Source organism: Armigeres subalbatus, chromosome 2, assembly GCF_024139115.2.
Source record: "Armigeres subalbatus isolate Guangzhou_Male chromosome 2, GZ_Asu_2, whole genome shotgun sequence".
NCBI lineage: Eukaryota > Metazoa > Arthropoda > Insecta > Diptera > Culicidae > Armigeres > Armigeres subalbatus.
The window spans coordinates 321977312-321997414 of NC_085140.1; the positions used below are offsets into that span (position 1 = coordinate 321977312).

At 38.7% G+C, this 20103-nt stretch overlaps 1 protein-coding gene across 2 annotated transcripts in view; it reads right to left on the reverse strand.

The window, feature by feature from the left end:
* Nucleotides 1–20103, reverse strand: part of LOC134212677 (ankyrin repeat domain-containing protein 13C) — a 55062-nt gene that overhangs the window by 16295 nt on the left and 18664 nt on the right. For both annotated transcript variants that reach the window (XM_062690731.1, XM_062690732.1), the window contains exons 3-5: nucleotides 12997–13101; nucleotides 8948–9744; nucleotides 8627–8874 (exon numbers count right to left, since the gene is read on the reverse strand). In XM_062690731.1, coding sequence (XP_062546715.1) covers nucleotides 8627–8874; nucleotides 8948–9744; nucleotides 12997–13101 — 1150 coding nt within the window. The remainder of the gene's footprint in view (nucleotides 1–8626; nucleotides 8875–8947; nucleotides 9745–12996; nucleotides 13102–20103) is intronic.

The following is a 20103-nucleotide window of genomic DNA, read 5'->3' on the forward strand; positions in this document are numbered from 1 at the left end:
TAATCTCACATTTAGGAATTGCAATGCCCCTGGCTTCGACAATCAAATTTGTCAAAGATACGAGAGCATTATCAATATCTCTTTTGGTATCTAGTGGAATATCAACATCAAAATTCCTATCGATATACGTTTTATATAAATCCCAATGGGCTGCAAAATGGTGGGTTGACATCAAGGAAGGAGCGCCCAACAGAGCTCTGGTCCCCACAAGTCCCTATCTCACGCTTCCACTGGTCGTCCGATGACAAAAGACCGCCAGCTAAGGGTTGTGTACTTAGCTGGTAGTGCAGCCTGGACACTGTTGTCCTTCTGACATCAGCTAGAGTGAGAAGGTACGCCTCGAGCGTCTGTTCACCAGGAGGTGCGGCTCAAACAGCGTCTGCCTGGTACCCAGCGGCTGATTAACGAAATGCTGTATCGCGTCAGCTATCCCTAAGGTGGCAGCCCCATCATCGCGATGTAGGTAACGCGACCCCGGTAAGGTAGCTTACTGAAGACTCTCAAATACCACGAAAATGGAGATAGAAGAAAAAGAGAACGTGAGTTTTGGCAACCGACCCGGCAACGAAATAAGGACTATGATTGGAAACTCGGTACCTGGAATGTCAGGACCCTAAGTGAACCTGGACGAGTGAGCCTTCTGGCTCGTGAACTGCAGAAGGTTGGAGTGAACGTGGCTGCTATTCAAGAAGTCCGATGGCCTAGATCCGGAGAACGTGAATTCCGAGCCGTGGACCCCACGACCAATACTGCATTCAAGTATAGCATCTATTACAGCGGCGGTGAAAAAGCAGAGCATGGAGTTGGTTTCGTAGTGATGGGCAAGCAGATGTGATGCAGCGAGTGATGCGGTGGAAACCCATTAGCGAACGAATCTGTGTGTTGAGGATACGGGGCAAATTCTTCAATTACAGCCTAATCAACGTGTACGCGCCGACAAACGATAAATCCGACGACGTGAAGGACACGTTTTATGAATGTCTTGATAAAGTCTATGGAGAGTGCCCAAAGCATGGCGTGAAAATTGTTATCGGAGACGCTAACGCTCAGGTAGGTAGAGAGGACTTTTTCCGTCCCATAATCGGTAGGGAGAGCCTTCACTCCGCTACCAATGACAACGGCCTACGGCTAGTAAATTTTGCTGCTGCCAGAGGGATGGCCATCAGTAGCACCTACTTTGCACGAAAGAACATCCGAAAGCACACCTGGAGACACCCAAATGGTGAAACTTGCAACCAGATAGACCATGTTCTGGTGGATGGGCGCCATTTCTCGGATGTTATCGATGTGCGGACATTCAGAGGTCCGAACATTGACTCTGATCACTACCTTGTTGTCAGTAAAATTCGATCACGGTTGTCAACTGTATCGAACGAAAGATCACAGCGAACGATGCGTTACAATATCCAGCGATTGTCGGCGGAAGGAGTATCGGCTGATTACCGCCAGAAGCTCGACGAACGGATAAGTGCAATCAACGTTAGCGACAACATCAACGATCTATGGGAGTCGATCCATGGAGCGGTGAGCACAACAGCACGAGAAGTGGTAGGCACTGCACAGAGGTGACCCAGGACGGGTTGGTTCGATGTGGAGTGTCAGAGAGTGATAGACGAGAAGAACGTTGCCAGAAGCCGGATGTTGGTGTCGGGTACCCGATCGAATAGAGATCGGTACAAGGAAGCAAGAGCAGCCGAAAAACGAACCCACCGCAGGAAGAAAAAAGAGTACGAAGAACAAGTTATTAGTGAGGCGCAGGAAAAAATGGAGCAAAACGATATGCGGAGGTTTTATGAGACTGTCATGGCGTGCGGAAGAAAACCGCACCATCTCCCGTCATGTGCAAAGACCAAGAAGGGAATTTGCTGACAGATAAAACAGGTGTAAGCAAGACTTCGAGACTTTATTGGATAGTAAAAGTTACAGTGCATCAGTGAACATAAAAAATATTAGCGACGATGGACAAGCTGTGGAGTTACATACACTAGATGAGGTTATAAAAGCCAATAGAGAGCTGAAAACAATAAAGCTGCGGGAAGGGCCAGCTCCCGGCTGAACTTCTCAAATATGGCATTGAGCAGCTTTATGAAATTCTGCACCATATTATGTCGAAAATATGGGAAGACGAGGAATTGCCTGCTAGCTGGTTGGACGGCCTCAGTTACCCTCTCTTTAAGAAAGGGCACAGACTGGAGTGCGCCAAATTACCGAGGAATAACACTTCTTAATTCGGCGTACAAAATTATGTCCCGTATTCTGTTCAACAGATTGAGACCGCTTGAAGAGTCCTTCGTCGGCGAATACCAAGCAGGTTTTCGTGAGGGCCGATCAACGACGGATCAAATGTTTACCCTGAGACAAATTCCGGGAGTACAACTTGCAGACACATCATCTGTTTATTGATTTCAAGGCGGCGTACGATTCAGTGAAACGGAATGAATTATGGCAAATTATGCTTGAACATGGTTTTCCGGCGAAACTGATACGGCTGATTCGTATAACGTTGGACGGATCGAAATCAAGTGTAAGGGTTGCGGATGAAATATCGACGTCATTTGTTACCTTAGATGGATTAAAGCAGGGTGATGCACTCTCGAACCTACTGTTCAATATAGCGCTCGAGGGAGCGATTAGGAGAGCTGGTGTGCAAAAAAAACGGTACCATTATCACAAAATCGCATATGCTCCTGGGATTTGCGGACGATATCGATATTATCGGAATTGATCGCCGTGCCGTGGAAGAGGCTTTTGCGCCTTTAAGAGGGAGACAGCGAGGATTGGACTCACGATCAATACCAGCAAAACGAAGTACATGGTCGCTGGCAATCAACGTGGGTTCATTAGTGGTGGTGGTAGCGAAATAGTGCTGGATGGTGAAAAATTTGAAGTGGTAGAAGAATTTGTGTATCTTGGAACATTAGTGACGTGCGATAATGATGTTACCCGCGAGGTGAAAAGGCGTATTGCAGCTGCAAATAGGGCTTATTACGGACTTCGTAACCAGCTTAAGTCCCGTAGTCTGCAAACGAAAACAAAACTCGCGCTGTATACTACTCTGATTCTTCCGGTGGCTTTATACGGCCATGAGACATGGACGTTAAAGGAGGCTGATCGGAGATCTCTCGGAGTGTTTGAGCGTAAGGTGCTGCGGACAATACTCGGCGGTAAACAGGAGAACGGTATCTGGCGGCGTCGCATGAATCACGAATTGTACCAGGTGTATAAAGGGCTGGATATTATTAAGCTAATACAACACGGCAGACTACGGTGGGCTGGTCACGTTGTTCGTATGCCGGAAGAACGTCAAGCGAAGATAATATTTAGTAGAGAACCCGGAAGAGGCCGCAGGCTTCGTGGAAGGCCGCGTACACGATGGCTTTTTGCAGTTGAAGAGGACCTGAGGGCGCTCAATGTTCAGGGCGACTGGAAGCGATTGGCCCAGGATCGAGTCCAGTGGAGAAGGATACTCCATTCGGCGTAGGTTCATCGAAGAGCTGTAGCCCATCAAGTATCAAGTATCAAGTAAGTATAAATCCCAATCAGTTCTATGATAATTAAAAGTAGAGCTGATTGAATTATTAATGGCTTCTTGTGAGATTTCAAATGTCAATGATCAGAGTCAAAGTCAGCATGAGTTACCAATTGACCACACAGCTGACTTGAATGCGTTAAAAATAAATCAATTGTAGAAGGATTTCGACTGGAAGAAAAACAAGTTGGTCCATTGGGATATTGAATAGTATAATATCCCGCAGAACAATCTTCAAATAAAATTTTACCTTTGGAATTGCTTTGAGCATTATTCCATGAACGGTGTTTGGTATTGAAGTCACCAATTATGAAACAATTGGATTTGTTACGAGTTAGAATTTGAAGATCAGCTCTCAAATTCAAATTAATGTGCTGCCTATTACACTGGAAAGGTAAGTAGGCAGTAATAAAAGAGAATTTTCCAAGTTTCAACAGAAACTCCCAAGGTTTCGGAAACTTTGGTTTCAAACGAAGAATATAATTTATGTTTGATACGTCTATTAATGACAATGGCGACCCCACCACAGGCGCTGTCAAGACGATCATTTCTGTAGATAAAATAATTTGGATCTCTTTTGATGAAGAGTGCAGGTTTTAAATATGTTTCAGTTATAATGGCAATGTGCACATTATGAACTGATAGGAAGTTGAATATTTCGCTTACCCTTTAAATAGCGGGCATTCCAATTTAAAATTTTCAAAAAAATATTTGAATCCATTAAAACGAAGTCCAATAACAATTCTTTGAGTAAATTTCATACCAACCTGAACTGCTTCAGTTTTGGTATTTGCTTTGAACATTGCATCAATCATGAGATTCAATTGTTCATTTAGAAAATCAAAGTCGGAAGTAGACATACTACCTGAGTCGACAGAACGAAGGTTATTTCCCGTTGAAGAATGGGTATGAATGTCATTCATCTTCGGTAAATTTTCAGAAATGAAATTTCGCCTGCCTGCAGCGATGCTTGCATAGGAGGGCCTGTTTGAAAAATAGAATTCGATGAACTGTTCGTTACCCGGTGAGAGGTAGGAGCAAAATTTGTTCGTTGATTGTGGTGGTGTATGAATTGCTCGACCGCCAAATGATTGCGGATTTTGAGCGTTTGAAATATGTTTACCCGGCGAATCTGGGATCCTATTGTAATTTCTCGTTATCAATTTTGCACGGGAAGTCAAAACTTTTTTGCGTGAAGGGTGTTGCAACACCTTGGAGTTGCGACGCACCTTACAAGTTTTTTAAAAATTAATTTCAAGCAAAAATCAGCGCCGGCCCTGATCTCCACATTATCTACCACCTACAGGCTGATTGGTAATGGTCAACCTATTGGTATGTATGAGCCACAGACAAGTAAGGAACAGCAATCAAAACAAAACACTACAGATAGTGACTGCAGAAGTGAAAAGCATAGGTGAGATCAATGGTGAGCCGTTGATGATATAAATGAGGGAACTAATCAATTATTCGATATTAGCTAGGAACTGTTAGGAACGGAGTAAAGTGTGTTTGTAGATATCTCATATTTTAGTTATACTGAAGTGAGAGGTAAATTGAACATATTATCATTGCTCAACTCGACCCTAATACAACGATAACATTACAGCTACAGTACGGCCACGGATAGTGCGTTGTCAGTTGTTGCTAGTACGGTTGAAAGTTATCGGCAAAGAACACTAAACGTGAGTAGGCTAAAATACAATAATTATATGCATCCCATACACACCCCACACACACATTCGTATGTACATATAAGCTAATCGTTCACAAATGTGTTATCTTTTCTTCCAAAGGGATTTTTTAACCCTCGAATGCCAACCGCATTTACAATAAACGTTATTAAATCGGAAAATCGTTCTTTGTTTATCATATCCGTTTGCTAGCGCAACAAAGGGCATTCCCAGAAATTGGATTTATGATTGTCCCCACAATTCGCACATTTAAATTTATTGCAATATTTTCTCACAGGACAGGCGTCCTTGGCGTGAGAGGTTCGACCACGAATCATGCATTTAGCATTCATGTGACAAGGTTTAGCTCCGTGACCCCACTTTTATTACTTACTGCACTGAGTGGGGTTGTGGATATTTCCCCCAGGCCTGCGGAAATGTTCCCATGTAACACGGACATGGGACATAATACAGGCCTTTTCTAAACATTTTATATTATTTAGTTCACTTTTGTTAAAGTGAATTAAATAAAATTCTTGAAAAATACCTCTCTGCGAGATTTCCCTTTCATCTTAATTACTTAGACTGGTGAAAACCCAAATAATTGAGAAATTTTGACTTTAATCTCATCCAGTGATTTATCATCACTGGGGAGACCTTCAAGACAAGTTTGACCAATCGCTCAGTTTTGTCGTCGTACGTGAAGAATTTATTCCGCTTCTCAGTTAAATATCAAAGAAGACGATTGCGATCGTCAAAGGATCCCGGAGAAACGGCGGCAGTCACCCTTCCTGGCAATCTGGTATGAAACCTTGATCCCCTGAAGGTTACACAAAATCTCATTCTTAAAGCCAGAAAACTCGGCAACAGATACCATAATTGGCGGAATCCTTTGCTTTTTCGCATGGATCGAATCACCTGGATTAGAGGTAGATTTGAATAGCTCAACTTCGTCATGAATCAAATCGAACTGATTGCTCAGTTCGATAAGAGAAGAATTATTTTCAATGCTAGAGTTAGAAGGAATATCTGAAGGAATATCCTCCTATTTTTTCCGCGCTTTGGCATGACGGTCTTAATACCTTGTTTCTTAGAAGGAAGTGGAGAATTCAGAGACTCCCCCTTCCTCCTGTTTTTATTAACGCTCATGGCTGAGCGTGAAGACGTGACCTTCCAAGAGTTTTTTTCCCAGAACGGTGTCCTTGCAGGATTACCACCGCTTGTCGGAGTTCTACTTCCGCAAACGGCTACAACGTAAAACGAAGGCACGGGTCCAAGCAAAGATCGAAACGGGATCAGTAGGTACAAATAGCGCTGAGAAGCACTGTCCAATGGCAAATGTCCACGTTCCATATAATTTTTTGAAAAATTATATGGGGGAGGGGGGTTTCAAAAACTGACCAAAACCTGTCCACGTGGTATATGGACAGCCCCAAAGAGATATAGGGTAGTGAGCTAATTCCCGTCGTAGTTTGTACTACTTGGTTTTCAAATCTAATTTAAATGCTAGCCCAACCACTGACTCTAACTGAATTGTATGTAACATATATTTTAGAGTTCCTGCTTTCCATTGCGCATTATTAGCGCAATGAACAAATCATGGTTTATTAGGAATCGGTAATCTAAAATACACTTCCAGTTTTGTATATTTGTCTTACGAAAATCTGTTTTTGTCCATGAAAGCTTTCATTCGTCCATTCCTATATTTCCTGGTTTGACGTGAAATAAACGTGGTAGTATTAGTATGCGATTACAACAAGTACACCAAATTATTTTTTTATGCGGTATATATGATGCACCGTGTTAAATCAGAATAACATAAATGGCAAGAATATTGGCCTGTTCTGAATATGTTTTGTCGTCATTGTATAACATAGATTGGAAAATGTGTATGTACGATGTTCTTGGTCACCTAGAAATTCCAGACATAGAGGTCTTCAGATCTACACGCGTAATCAAATACATTTGGCCTACCGCCATCGGGGGTGACAATGGGTCTGGGGGTGAGAATAAGTCATCGCTCTCACCGGCAGCCTGGAGGTCGTAGGAGCAAAATCGTTCGAAAAGGTTTCTTATAATTTAGTCTTCTTGCCCTCAGATACATTGAATCTATTCTACAAGCATTCTAAGTGGTTGAAACAGTGATCCATTCTCACCCCCATTTGACCCATTGTCACCCCCGACGACGGTATTTTTAGATATGTTATGTGTCCATTGTGGTTTATACAATAGAATATGTGTATGGAAGATGTTCGCGGTTATTCAAGAAATCTCTGAAGTGAAGGCTTCAAGATCTACACGCGTAGCCAATGATCAACAAGCCTGTTATGTGCCCCTATGTACAATAGACATGTCATATCATTAAATTTTTGTATTGGCTAGTAAGGCAAGTAATAGAATTGATTGCTTCATCGCTGACGTTTCGATCAGAGGCATCTTCTTTAATTACCACTACTACTACATGGTTTACTACTACTTATGACTGGCTGAGCTATCTGTGACCATTGTCAAATACTCGTAAACAAAGAAACATATAATACCCCCATACTAATTTCCATGCAAACTTCAAACGGCTTGCGCTAAGTCACTCAGAACATGAGACAGAATCAAATGAGCATTGTGGAGTAAAATCAATTTTTTGAACCACCCTGCTGACCATATTCAGATGAATTTAATGTGGAATGATGAATTTTCCGCAAAACCGAAGAACTTTCTGTAGAATTTCAGAAAAAATTATAGTTATCAAAATTTGCAGTTGAAATTCAGAAACTGAACTTGAAAGAATTTTCCGTAAAAAGTATGAAGAGTTTCTCGCGGTAATTTAAAAAAAAATCCATGAAAATTGGAAAGATTTTTTTTTTAATTCAGAAGAATTTTATGCGTTAATTTAAGAATATTTAGTCGATTTTTTTACAATATTTAGATGAATTCCACGTGGAATACATAGGAAATTCTTGTTGAAACTCAGAATGGTTTTCCCTGGAAATGAAAAAAATGTATCCCGCGGAAACTCAGAAGGATTCCCAAAATTTGGGGAAACAAATGCAAGGAAAATAAGCTCTATGATTTTCGAACAGGCGTACATTTCTAGCTTCAGGTATTATTAGGTAAGTATTAACTTAGGTATTAAACAATAACATGATTGTCTCCAAACATTAGGGATCATAGATTTCACTCTTTTTTACTAGTGAGATGAAAAAGTACAAAGTAATTAAATTCAAAATATTAGAAGAAAATGCGGTTTTGTTCATTATTGGACATTTTGGTCTAATACTGCACTACTGGCATACTTATTCCAAAACAAGAATTATACCTTATACTTATGCTTATGAAGAAGAGCATTTTGTACAGAAATTTATTCTATCACACTGAAGAAATGCTCCCAGTAGGAATACCTTAGCACTAAACTGAACTTTTTATTACTCACCTCATGCTGTCCTCTTTATAATTGTCTGGAATGACAAACAGGTCCGGTGAGATGTCGTCCCGGAATTCGAACTTCTGGAACGTGATCTTGGCCGACACGGTCGGCAGGATGGGGATGTCAATTTTCACTGGAAAGCCGCTCGGCAGCTTCAGCGTCACAAATTCACGTAATTTACTAAAGTGCTTGAACGGGGCAATCACCTCCAGCACGCTCAACAACATGTCCACGCTCAGCGGAAAGTCTTTGCTCTAAAAAAAAATACGAATTGAAAACTTAATGAGAATCATACACATAGAAGAAAGTTAAGGCCATCGGACTTACCATAGCAACGGTAGCTCTAAAATTCTTACTCGATTCCTTATAAACTAAGTCTCGCCCCAAGTGGGGATACTGTCCCGGTTCGGCCGAAAGGTACTCCTCCCACGTTATGCTGTTGATCGGCGGGGGTTGGAGCGAAGCCCTTCGGATGATTTCGCCGTTTTGATCGATGCCTGTCGACTGTCCCCCTTTGGTCAACGACTCCATCAGTGCTTTGTTCTTCTGTAGGTCGTCACGCGAGAGGTGCTCCCGCCGTTTTCGCTGCTCCAGCGTCAGCCCGTTGATGGTGTAGAGATCACTGTCGTACTGTCCGGCCACGGTTTCCTTCTTGTCCTCCCGAAATATCCAGCCGGATTGTGCTTTCGTAAAACTAATACTTTTGGTTGACATCTGGGCGGCGAGGATGTCGCTCGACATCAGAATGTCCACTTCGTCCTCGATTTCCAGCTCGGTTTCCTCGTGGCGAACGTGCTGATAGCAGCGGCACTCGTTGTCCAGCGCCGTCAGTGAGTCTTTGGGATGGTTTTCGCCCCTGAAGATGAACGAGATGTCGCCCCGCTCCCAGCGCATGTCCGAGAAGTCCACCAGGGTGGTGTCGAGCCGGATCGAGCAGCCCGACTTGTGGATTTTGCACACGTCCGACGGGAGGATGCGTGAGATCAGCGGCACCCACGAGTGGAAGTCCCACTTGAGTTCCATGTAGAAGTCCCCCATTTGCTTGAGGGCCTTCACCAGGTTGGGCCTCCGCTGATCCATCTGTTCGCGGGCTTGCTGTTTCAGTTTTTTGAGTAAGGAACATACTGGAAAGATAAAGTTATTGTGTTGAGAATCTTCACATGCTTCTAGTTTTAACATTGAAATTATTTTGTACTGTATGTAATATAGAAGAAGAAAGAAGAAAACAAAAAAAGAAAGAAGAAAAAGGAAAAATAAATTATAAAGAGGAATGTAGAATGAAGAATAAAAAAGGAAGAAGGGAAATGTAAGAAGGAAGAAGAAAGAAGGAAAAAAGATGAAGGATGAAGGAAGAAGGAAGAAGGAAGAAAGAAAAAGGAAGAAGGAAGAAGGAAGAAGGAAGAAGGAAGAAAGAAGAAGGAAGAAGAAAGAAGAAAGAAGGAATCAGGAAGAATGATGAGGAACAAGGAACAAAAAAGAAGGAAGAAGGAAGAATGAAGAAGGAAGAAAGAAGAAGAGATTAGGAAGAAGGATGAAGGTAAAGGAAAAAAGGATGTAGTATTAAGAAATAAAAAGGAAGAAGGGCGAAGAACAAATAATGACGAAAAAGAAGGAAGATGAAAAAATAAAGAAGAAGCGAGAAGGAAGAAAGAAAAACTATGGATCGATAGATGAACCTGCCTGGAGTATTTTTTATGTCATGTCCATTTGACTATTTCATATACTACGCGACCCAGAGTACATCATTTGAACACTCACCCAAGCTAATTCAGCATCATATAGTCATGGAAGTACTGTTCTGATGTTAATTTTTCATTACATCACCCAAATGAGTGTTATAATGGATTTTATGCAACTCATTTGAATTGCATAATGGTCATTAAAGCACCCATTACGTTGGTACGGAAAAGTAGGTCGTTTTATCGATGTTGGGTCATTAGGCCGAATGAGAACTGGAGAGTGCGGAGTGAGGAAAAAGTAGAACGGGAGAAGAAAAAAGGAAAAAAGAGGAAGAAGTAAGAAGAAAGCATGAAGAAGGGAGAAGGAAGAAGGCAAAAAAAGAATGGAAAAGAATGAAAGAAGGAAAACAGGAGAAAGAAGGAATAAAACGAAAGAAAGTAGAAAAAAAATGGAAGAAGAAAGAAGGTAGAGGAAAGAAGGAAGACAGAAGAAGCAAGAAGGAAGAAGGAAGAGGGAAGAAGGAAGAAGGAAGAGGGAAGAAGGAAGAAGGAAGAGGGAAGAAGGAAGAATGAAAAAGGAAGAAGGAAAAAGGAAGAAGAAAAAAGGAAGAAGGAAGAAGTAAAAAGGAAGAAGGAAAAAGGAAGAAGAAAGAAGTAAGAAGGAAGAAGGAAGAAGGAAAAAGGAAGAAGGAAGAGGGAAGAAGGAAGAAGGAAAAAGGAAGAAGGAAGAAGGAAGAAGGAAGAAGGATGAAGGATGAAGGAAGAAGGAAGAAATAAGAAGGAAGAAGGAAAAAAGAATAAGGAAGACGGGAGAAGAAGGAAGAAGGGACATGGAAGAAGGAAGAAGAAAGAAGGAAGAAGGAAGAAGGGAGGAGGAAGAAGAAGAAGAAAGACGGAAGAAAGAAGGAAGATGGAAGAAGGAAGAAAGAAGAAGGAAGAAGAAAGAAGGAAAGAAGGAAGAAGATAGAAGGAAAGAAGGAAGAAAGAAGAAGAAAGAAGGAAGAAGTGAGAAGGAAGAAGGAAGAACGAAGAAGGATGAGGGAAGGGTGAAGATGGAAGTAGGAAGAAAGATGAGGGAAGGGTGAAGGAGGAAGAAGGAAGTAGGAAGGAGGAAGAAGGAAGAAGGAAGAAAGAAGAAGGAAGACGGGAGGAAGAAGGAAGATAACGGAAGAAATAAGAAAGAAGAAGGAAGAATAAAGAAGAAAGAGGATAGAAGGAAGAGTGAAGAAGAAAGAAGGAAGAAAGAAGAAGAAAGAACGAAGAAAGAAAGAAGGAAGAAAGAAATAAGGAAGAAAGAAAGAAGGAAGAAAGAAAAAGGAAGAAGGAAGAAGGAAAAAAGGGAGAAAGAAGGAGGAAGAATGAAGAAGGAAAGAGGAAGAAGGGAGAAGGAAGAAGGAAGAAAGAAGAAGGAAGAAGACAGATAGAAGAAGGAAGATGCAAGAAGGGAGAAGGAAGATGGGGTACGGTGAAGAAAGAACTTCTCTGTTTTCACTTTTTGCTTCTTTTTGCTATTTCGGCCTAATGACCTTCGGCCAAATGGCCTGACACCGTTTTATCACTCAAAGGTGAACTGGAAATCAACTATTATGATGAGGAATTGCAAAATTAATAATTTGTGCAACTTGTTACAAAATGATGAATTTTTAGCAATAGTTGTACGTTTTTCCAATGATGTACTACACACAAGGTTTGCAGAAATCGCTCTCAATAGATAACGAACAGCGATAAAAGAAATGCAAAAACTGTTCCGTCATGATAACAAATTTATCAAACTTGTATGCAAGTGAGTAAAAACAGCGTCGAATAAGCAGCCCCCACAGAGAAGTGATGATTCTCGCTTTGTTCCCGCTCATTTTGTGTTGGGACCGCACAGCAGTGCAGAACAAGTTCAAAGGCATCATCAGAACCAGTGCTCCCCGCGTTTGGAGCTTATTGAAAGAAATTTATCATGAGGTATAGCCTCCCGAATCAGCTCTCTATCATAACAGCTTGCGAAAAGAATCTCTCACTGTATGCCACATATCATACATGTAAACGAGACTTTTGCATTCTTTTTTGGATTCAATCCCTGCATATACGATCTTGTGTTGACTGGAAAGGGCAGAAGAAAAACGAATCCACCGTAGAAAGAAAGGAAAGCATATGAAGGGAGTGTGATAGCTGAAGCTGTGATATAGAAACGATATACAACTGTCAATGGCGCTGATAAATAAAGTATCGCGTAATAAAGGAAATAGTTTGATGGACCTGACATCAGAATTTTCCAAAGGCAAATTCATCTATCGCTTCAAGGCTTGTCGAGCTATGCAATGTGGCACGATAACATGAATATGATTGTCCTTTGCACCAGCATGATTTGTTGGTAAGAATGATCATGTGAAGTAAATCAGTCTGTACCGTCTTGGTACAGATTTATCATATTGAAACCTGTTTTCTGCTATTGCAGAAAAAAAAATCGTGTGCAACGCATTGCAAAACTTGATTTTTTCCACATTCATAGTATTTATCCAACGAGGCTTGCCGTACAACTCGTGCAGAAAAAATCTTTATTTTTGCAACTAGTTGTAGGTACAAACTACTATTTTTATTATTAAATTAATCTGAATGCATTATCTGATCGGTAAATGTTGTTTTAATTTTGTAAACTGTACCTGTTAGTTGATTTAAGCAATAAGTCATATAGTAAAGACTACTTACTAATTTGCCGATCTCCGTAGGAGATGGCTTCAGCTAGCGGCGACCATCCTTGCTGATTTTTCACTTTAATCGGAGCACCGTGCGCCAACAGTAGATAGGTACATTCTGCAATAAAACGACAACAAAATGGAAGAGAAAACCGTAATCATAATAATCGACGAAAGTCAACAAACAACCTTGATTGGTTCCGTTTCCGTTTCCCCACCGTCGTCCGCGCGTGAAAACCGTTCCTGGGGTGTAGAATCGACAAATTGCGTGACCGTTGAGAATGTTCGTGCGACGGAAGCCGGAGACATGCTCAGCATATCAGCTTTAACGGCCAATATCAATCGATAAATCATTTGAGTGGAATCAAAATTCCCTCCCCCCACTCGCTGCCTTCGGTTCCGTTGATGGAACCACGAAAAAGGCACTCCCAAATACGGTCCTCAAAGTTACTGCTACTCGTGTCACATCATTTCGCAAACCAGAAGTAAACCGACGGACACGCTGGACTATTTTTAGATCGGTTACAGGAGGGAGCGAATGGCACTAAATGGACAACCTGAATACTTGGACAATCAATGAAATTGAGGTAATGTAAAAATTTTCAATTTCTTAAAGCCATTCTTTGCAATTTGTTTTAGATTGAGTTATATTTATGGTATTTCTCCAAAATGATCATTCAAAATCGGGTCCTAAAATAAAAGATAAATATTGCCAATGGTAGGGCGCTGTAGATCATTTTCCCTCTACTCATTGATGGATAAAGAAGTTCATGTTGTCTTTTATTCTGGCATAAGCCCGCGGAAATTGGCAATATAAATGAAACCACGACATGGTCATTTCTTCGCTAGCTTTTTTGTCCATAACGAAGAGAAACTTCTATCTGTTTCACTGCTTTTGCACATTCTATCAAGCACTACATTATTCAGAGTGGAAATAGAAAAGAACTTCTACAAGTAGGTATGCATTAATGTTTACCTTGACCCAATTCTGCAAGGCGTGCAAAATTCGTAACATTTTTATCAGGTCTAAATTTTTGTATGTAATCGTACCATATTACGGGACACGATAAAGGTGTTCCGTGTTATCATGCATCGTCGCGTCGCTTGATGATTTATGTCTTGTCAACATTTAAACTTACGAAACATATTCAGCGAACAGCCAGCCAGCTGTATAATATAAGGGGATTTTCGCCACCATCGGTGCAGATTTTGTTCAATGGATTTTAGTCATTTTGAATATATTGGCTATGTGGCGCAAGTATTAGGGCCGTAGTACTCTATTTATCTAATCGAAAAAGTTCATAACAGACTTACTTTTGACTTACAAACTAATGTGACTTTTTATTTTTCTTCAATGGCTCTTCATTCGAACTGATACCTGGCCTGCTTTCAACTTTGTATCAACATTTCCACTGTTATTATTTAGAAGCATCTCTTTGCATGGATGGATATGAAGGATTCCACGCAGAACGACACGTTGGTAAATAACGATTTTTTAACATGATCGTCTTTAATTGGGATCTCATTATGCACATATTTTCGGAACAGCAGACTGACCATTTTTCACTGATTTAAAAAAATCGATTCTCGAGTAATTTAGAAAAGATCGTACGTGTTTTCGAATAAATTATTTCAAAAAATTGTAATTCGGAAACCGTTCTTTGTACGAAAAAACTGTCTGAGAACGAATTGTAGGGACAACCCTGGTACGCAATAACCAAAATCAATCGAAATTGTCTCTGCTAGAATAATACTTTCTGAAAATACGATTTCATTTAAATGATAATTTCATTTTATCGAAAGCAACGTCCATAAATTACGCAAAGCTAAGGTGGGGGGGGGGAGTTGCGAGATATATGACGATCGAGGCACTTTTTTAGAGGATTCATACAAAAATTGTAAGATAGGGAGGGGAGGGGGTGGGCAAATTTAGAGATACGTAATTAGTCGTCTTTCTTTAAGGAGAATTCCTTTGTTTACGCCACGCGAAACCTGATATATTTTTACCTCCGCAGTTTTTTGGTATTTAAAAACACATTTTTTTTTAATGAAAGTTCACACTTCTAGGACCCTCTCCCTCTTTCAGAGTTACGTAATCTTTGAACATTCCGCAATATACTTTTAGTAAACATCAATTAAACGTTATTAGATCCTTTTTGTGTTAATAAATGCTTTAAACACATGATTGGAAAAGTGCGTACTCTTACCCCACCCAATGCGCACTCTTACCCCACCGGTGGGGTAAGAGTGCGTTTTTGAGGTGTCTTGCAATAAGGGTTCTGCTAAAACGAATTTAATTATATCCATTATTTTTTTTCACTGGGTAACATAAAGGAAGAGTATACGAATCATCGACTTTGATTTGATATGCAAATTACGAACGAATTGCTAACAGGATTGACAACGGGACATTTCCAACAGACGAATTTCGCGCCAACTCGACCAGCGGTTGGCAGCACCATCTCAGAATCGAGTGAAACTTGGTGGGCATAAAGATATAGTTTTTCTAAGCCACTCTGCATACTTAGTTTTTCAAAAATTGTCAAGAGTAACATTTGATAAGAGCCTAATTTTTTTCATCATTTTTTAAAATCGATGTAACTACAAAATGACAAGACTAACAAAAAAGTGTTGTATGGCGGACTGTCCTGAAATTCCCTGAAGTTTTTTGAAAAAATATCCAAAAAATATAAAACCGATTTCTACACTGAAAAAAATTAGTTTGAAAAATTGAAATCGATATTTCAAAAAACCTCATCTCAGAAATCGATGATTTTTTTTCTGCGGAGAGGCATTTTAATTATCTAACTTTTCTGGGAATAATGTTCCTGTGACATATTTAAGGAAAAAAAGTTTTTCTAACAAAATTTTTTTTCATGTCCATATTGAGTGAAAATTTATCAGCGTGTTTTATGCCTACAGCGCCAATTATGGGTTCAGCAGCCTATCATCAACCAACGACACATTTTGGACGTATAAAAATTTGTTTAGGAAGCAATTTAATAATAATCCAACATTTGAAAAGGGTTTCTTATTTTTTAGATATGTTTTCCAAAAAACTTCGGGGAATTTCACGACAGTCCGCCATACAACACTTTTTTGTAGGTCTTGTCATTTTAGAGTTATATCGATTTAAAAAAAATCGATGAAAAAATAGGCCCTTATCAAATGTTACTCTTGAAATTTTTGAAAAACTAAGTATGCAGAGTAGCTTAGAAATACCATATCTTTATGCCCACCAAGTTTCATTCGATTCTGAGATGGTGCTGCCAGCCCCATAGAAGGGTTGGCGCGAAATTCGTCAACATTAAATTTGTCCAAGAATATCTTTGGACATTCCTTCAAGTATTTTTTCGGAATTGGGTCTAAAGATTTTTCCAGAAAATCCTCTGGAAATTACTTTGAAGATAACTCCAGCAATTTCTTTGGAGAATTCAAAGAAGCAATTCTAAGAAAATTTCAAAAATTGAATCCTTAATTCCTTTACGAATTCTTTAAGAAATTTCTGCAAAGTTTCTTTTAGAAATTTCTTCAGAAATACCTTAGAAAGGTAATTTTCCAGGAAATTTTTTGGAAATTATTTCAGTAAAACCATATAATGAAGTTTCTTCCGAAATTTCTGCAGGATCTATTCCGGAAATTTTGTTTGAAATTTTGTTTTAATTTATTAAAGCATGAAATAGAAAATACTAAAGGAATTTCAGGAAGAGATTCTGAAGGACATTTCAAAAGAATGTCCTGATGAAATTTCAGAAAAAAAAACTCAAAGTAATTTCCGAATGATCCTAAAAGAATTCTCAAAATTTTTAAAATTTTAAAGGAATATCCGAAGGTATTAAGAAATTTTTATTAAATTTCCGGAGAAATGTCCGAAGGAATTTAAAATAAAATCAAAAGAATTCCTGGATGAATTTGTGAAGAAATTTCGTAAGAACTCCATTAATAATAATAATAATAGGAATAATGTAAGAATTTATTTAAGAAATTCCTTAAATAATTGCTGAAGCAATTTCTAAAAAAAAAGTTCGAAGGAATTCTTAAAGCCATTTCCAAAAGAAATAATAAAGAAATTTCCTAGAAATTCTCCTAAGGGAGATATTTCCGAAAAAAAAATTAGAAGGAATTCCGACCAAATTTTCAAAGAAATTTGGAAGGGAATTTCTAAAATCATTTCCGAATATAAATTCTTAAAATAATTCGAATTCCTTAAGAAATTTCCGAAGGAATTTGTTAAGAAATCTCGGAAGGTATTTCTATTGAAATTCACAAGATGCAAGTATTCCTTGAGGATTTTTAAGGTTTTTCTAAAGGAATTTTTAAAGGAATATCTTGATGTATCTAAAAAAAAACGTCTGGATCTATCTCCAAAAATCTATCTTCTTTTTGAAATTCCTGAAAGAAATTCCAGCGGAATTAAGGGAGCCGATCGTATGGAATATCCGAAAGTATTGCTAAAGGAATTCCTGAAGGAAATTCCGGAGGTGTTTCTAAAATAAGGAATTTTCAAAAGAATTCCTTAGGGATTTTTTGAAGGTAGGTATTTCTAGATTTATTTGCGAAGGATTTTTGAAGAAATTCCTTCAGGTGGAATTCCTGAAAGAATTACTGGTGACTAACCGAATTAATTCTCGGGAGAGAATTTTCCGAATGAACTTTTGAATAAATTCATGAAATATCATCTGAATGATTCTTCTTCTTCATTGGCATTACATCCCCCACTGGGACATTGCCGCCTCGCAGTAATCCCACCTTAGCCGTGCGGTTAGGTGCGCGGCTTCAAAGCAAGACCATGTTGAGGGTGGCTGGGTTCAATTTTCGGTGCCAGTCTAGCCAATTTTCGGATTGGAAATCGTCTCGACTTCTCGATATACAAATACAAATGGTAACTAGGAGTAATTTACAAAATACCCTTTGTAGATCATTTGGATAATCCTCCAGGGATTTTTTCGTAAAACCTTCTGAGGGGAATTTGTAATTTTTTGGAGAAGTATCGGAAATTTCAAAGAATTTTCTAAAGAAGTAAGGAATTTCTAAAGAATTCGCAAAGAATTTCCCAAAATAATTTCCGAATTAAATTTACGAAGGATTCTTAAAAGAAATTCCAAAGGATTTTCTGAAGAAATTTCCGAAAGAATGCGCAAAGGAAATTACGAAGGAATTTCAAATGGAAACTACGAAGGTTTAAAGGATGTTCTGTAAGAATCGCCAAAACATCCGAAGGAATAACCGAAAAAATGCCTAAAAGAATTCTTAAAAGAAATCTTGGAGGAAGTTCTGAAGAAATACCTGAGGGAAATTTCGAAGATATTTCTAGAATTTCTTCCTAAAATTTCCAAAGGGATTTCTTGAGAAAGTACTGGCAGAGTTCTTAAAATTGGCTACGAAGAAATTCCTAAAGGAATCTCTAAAGGTGCTCCTAAAACAATTTCAATAGGTGTCCTAAAAAAAGGATCTATTATTTTTTTTATAAAACCTTTGAAATCTCTAAGCAATATCAGGAGGAATATCCAAACAAATTTCTGGATTTATCTCCCATGCAATATCCGGAGGATTTTCAAATGAAATCCCAAGACATTCGGAAAAAAATCGTGTCCAAAGAAATTCTTGCAGAAATTCGGGAATGTCGGGAATTTCTACGGAATTTAATTTGGAATTTCCTTTACCAATATGTTTAAGAAATTTCCCGAAGAATTCTTCTGGAAAATCCGGACATTGTTTTAGGAGAAATCCTTCAGAAATTTCTTCAGGAAATATTTGTAAGTTCCCTCGAAAATGCTTCTAGAGATTCCTTCGAAAACTCCTTTGCAAATTCATTTGAGATTTTTTCCCGAAATTCTTCTAGAAATTCCTTTGGTAATTCTTTTTTTTGTAAATTTGTAAAATCTTTTCGAAATTTGTTTGTTCAGAAATTCCATTAGTAATTCATACGAAAATTGTTTCCGAAAAACCTTCCAAAATGTCTTTAGAATACTTCTTTTATTGAATTTCTTTATTAATTTCTTTAGAGCTTGCTTTAGGAATTTATGCCGACATATTTTCAATTTTTTTTTCATGATTTTCATCAGCAATTATTCCATGATCATACAAATTCTTCCAAAACTCTAGGAAGAAATTCTTAAAATTTCTTTGAAATTCCTCTTAGGAATATCTTCAAAATTTCACCCAGAATTTTTTGAGAAAATTTATGAAAAACTCCTCCGGAAATTTAATTGGAAAGTTCTGAAGGCTTTCGAGTATTCCTTTAGAAATTCTTTTGGAAATCAGGAATTCATTCGGTCATTCTTTTAGGAATTATTCAGAAATTACTTCAAGAGTTTCGTCGGAAATTTCATCTGGAAATTCCATTTACATTTCCGTTAGAAACTCTTCCGGAAATTCTTTTAGGATTTTCTATTTCATATTTCAATAAAATTCAGGAAAAAATCTTCCAACAAAATTTTAGGAGTAATTGGCATTTTTTAAAGAAATTTTGTATGGTGTTTCTAAAAGCAAGAGGAAGTTCCGAAGGAACATCCGGATGAATTTACAAAGGCCTCTTCAGAAGATTTTTCGAAGAAATGACAAAAGGAGTAAATGGCGTAATTTTCTAAATTATTCCTGCATTCCTGAGTGGAAAGAATTTATGGGGATTTAAAAAAATATATCGAAGAAATTCCTGGAGAAATTTAAAAATAAATTCTCAAACAAATTTCCAAAGCAAAACCTTAAAGATTTTGGAAAGAAGTTTGAAAAGAAATTGCTAAAATTATATTCGAAGGAATTCTTATAAGAATTTACGAGCAAAATTTGTTTTTCAGAGCAATTTTTACGTATGTAATTAAATTTCAAGGAAAACATCAGATTTGGTGGGTCACGTGCTCTATCGTGCCCCAGTGATCAACGATCATCAAGTGTTTTCGATGTGTCATTTTGCGTGGCTTCCGTCATATGTAATGTATCTTTTGAGGCAAGGATAATGAATATAATATACCCACAAAGTAGCGGTTGTTCCATATCATAATGCGGTCTCATTTGGAATTTGTTTCAGTTGTTTGGAATCTTCATCTAGCCGCATGGACGGCTCGGTTGGAAGCTTTCCAGCATAAGTTTGTCCGCTTCGCACTACGCTCAATCTTCCACC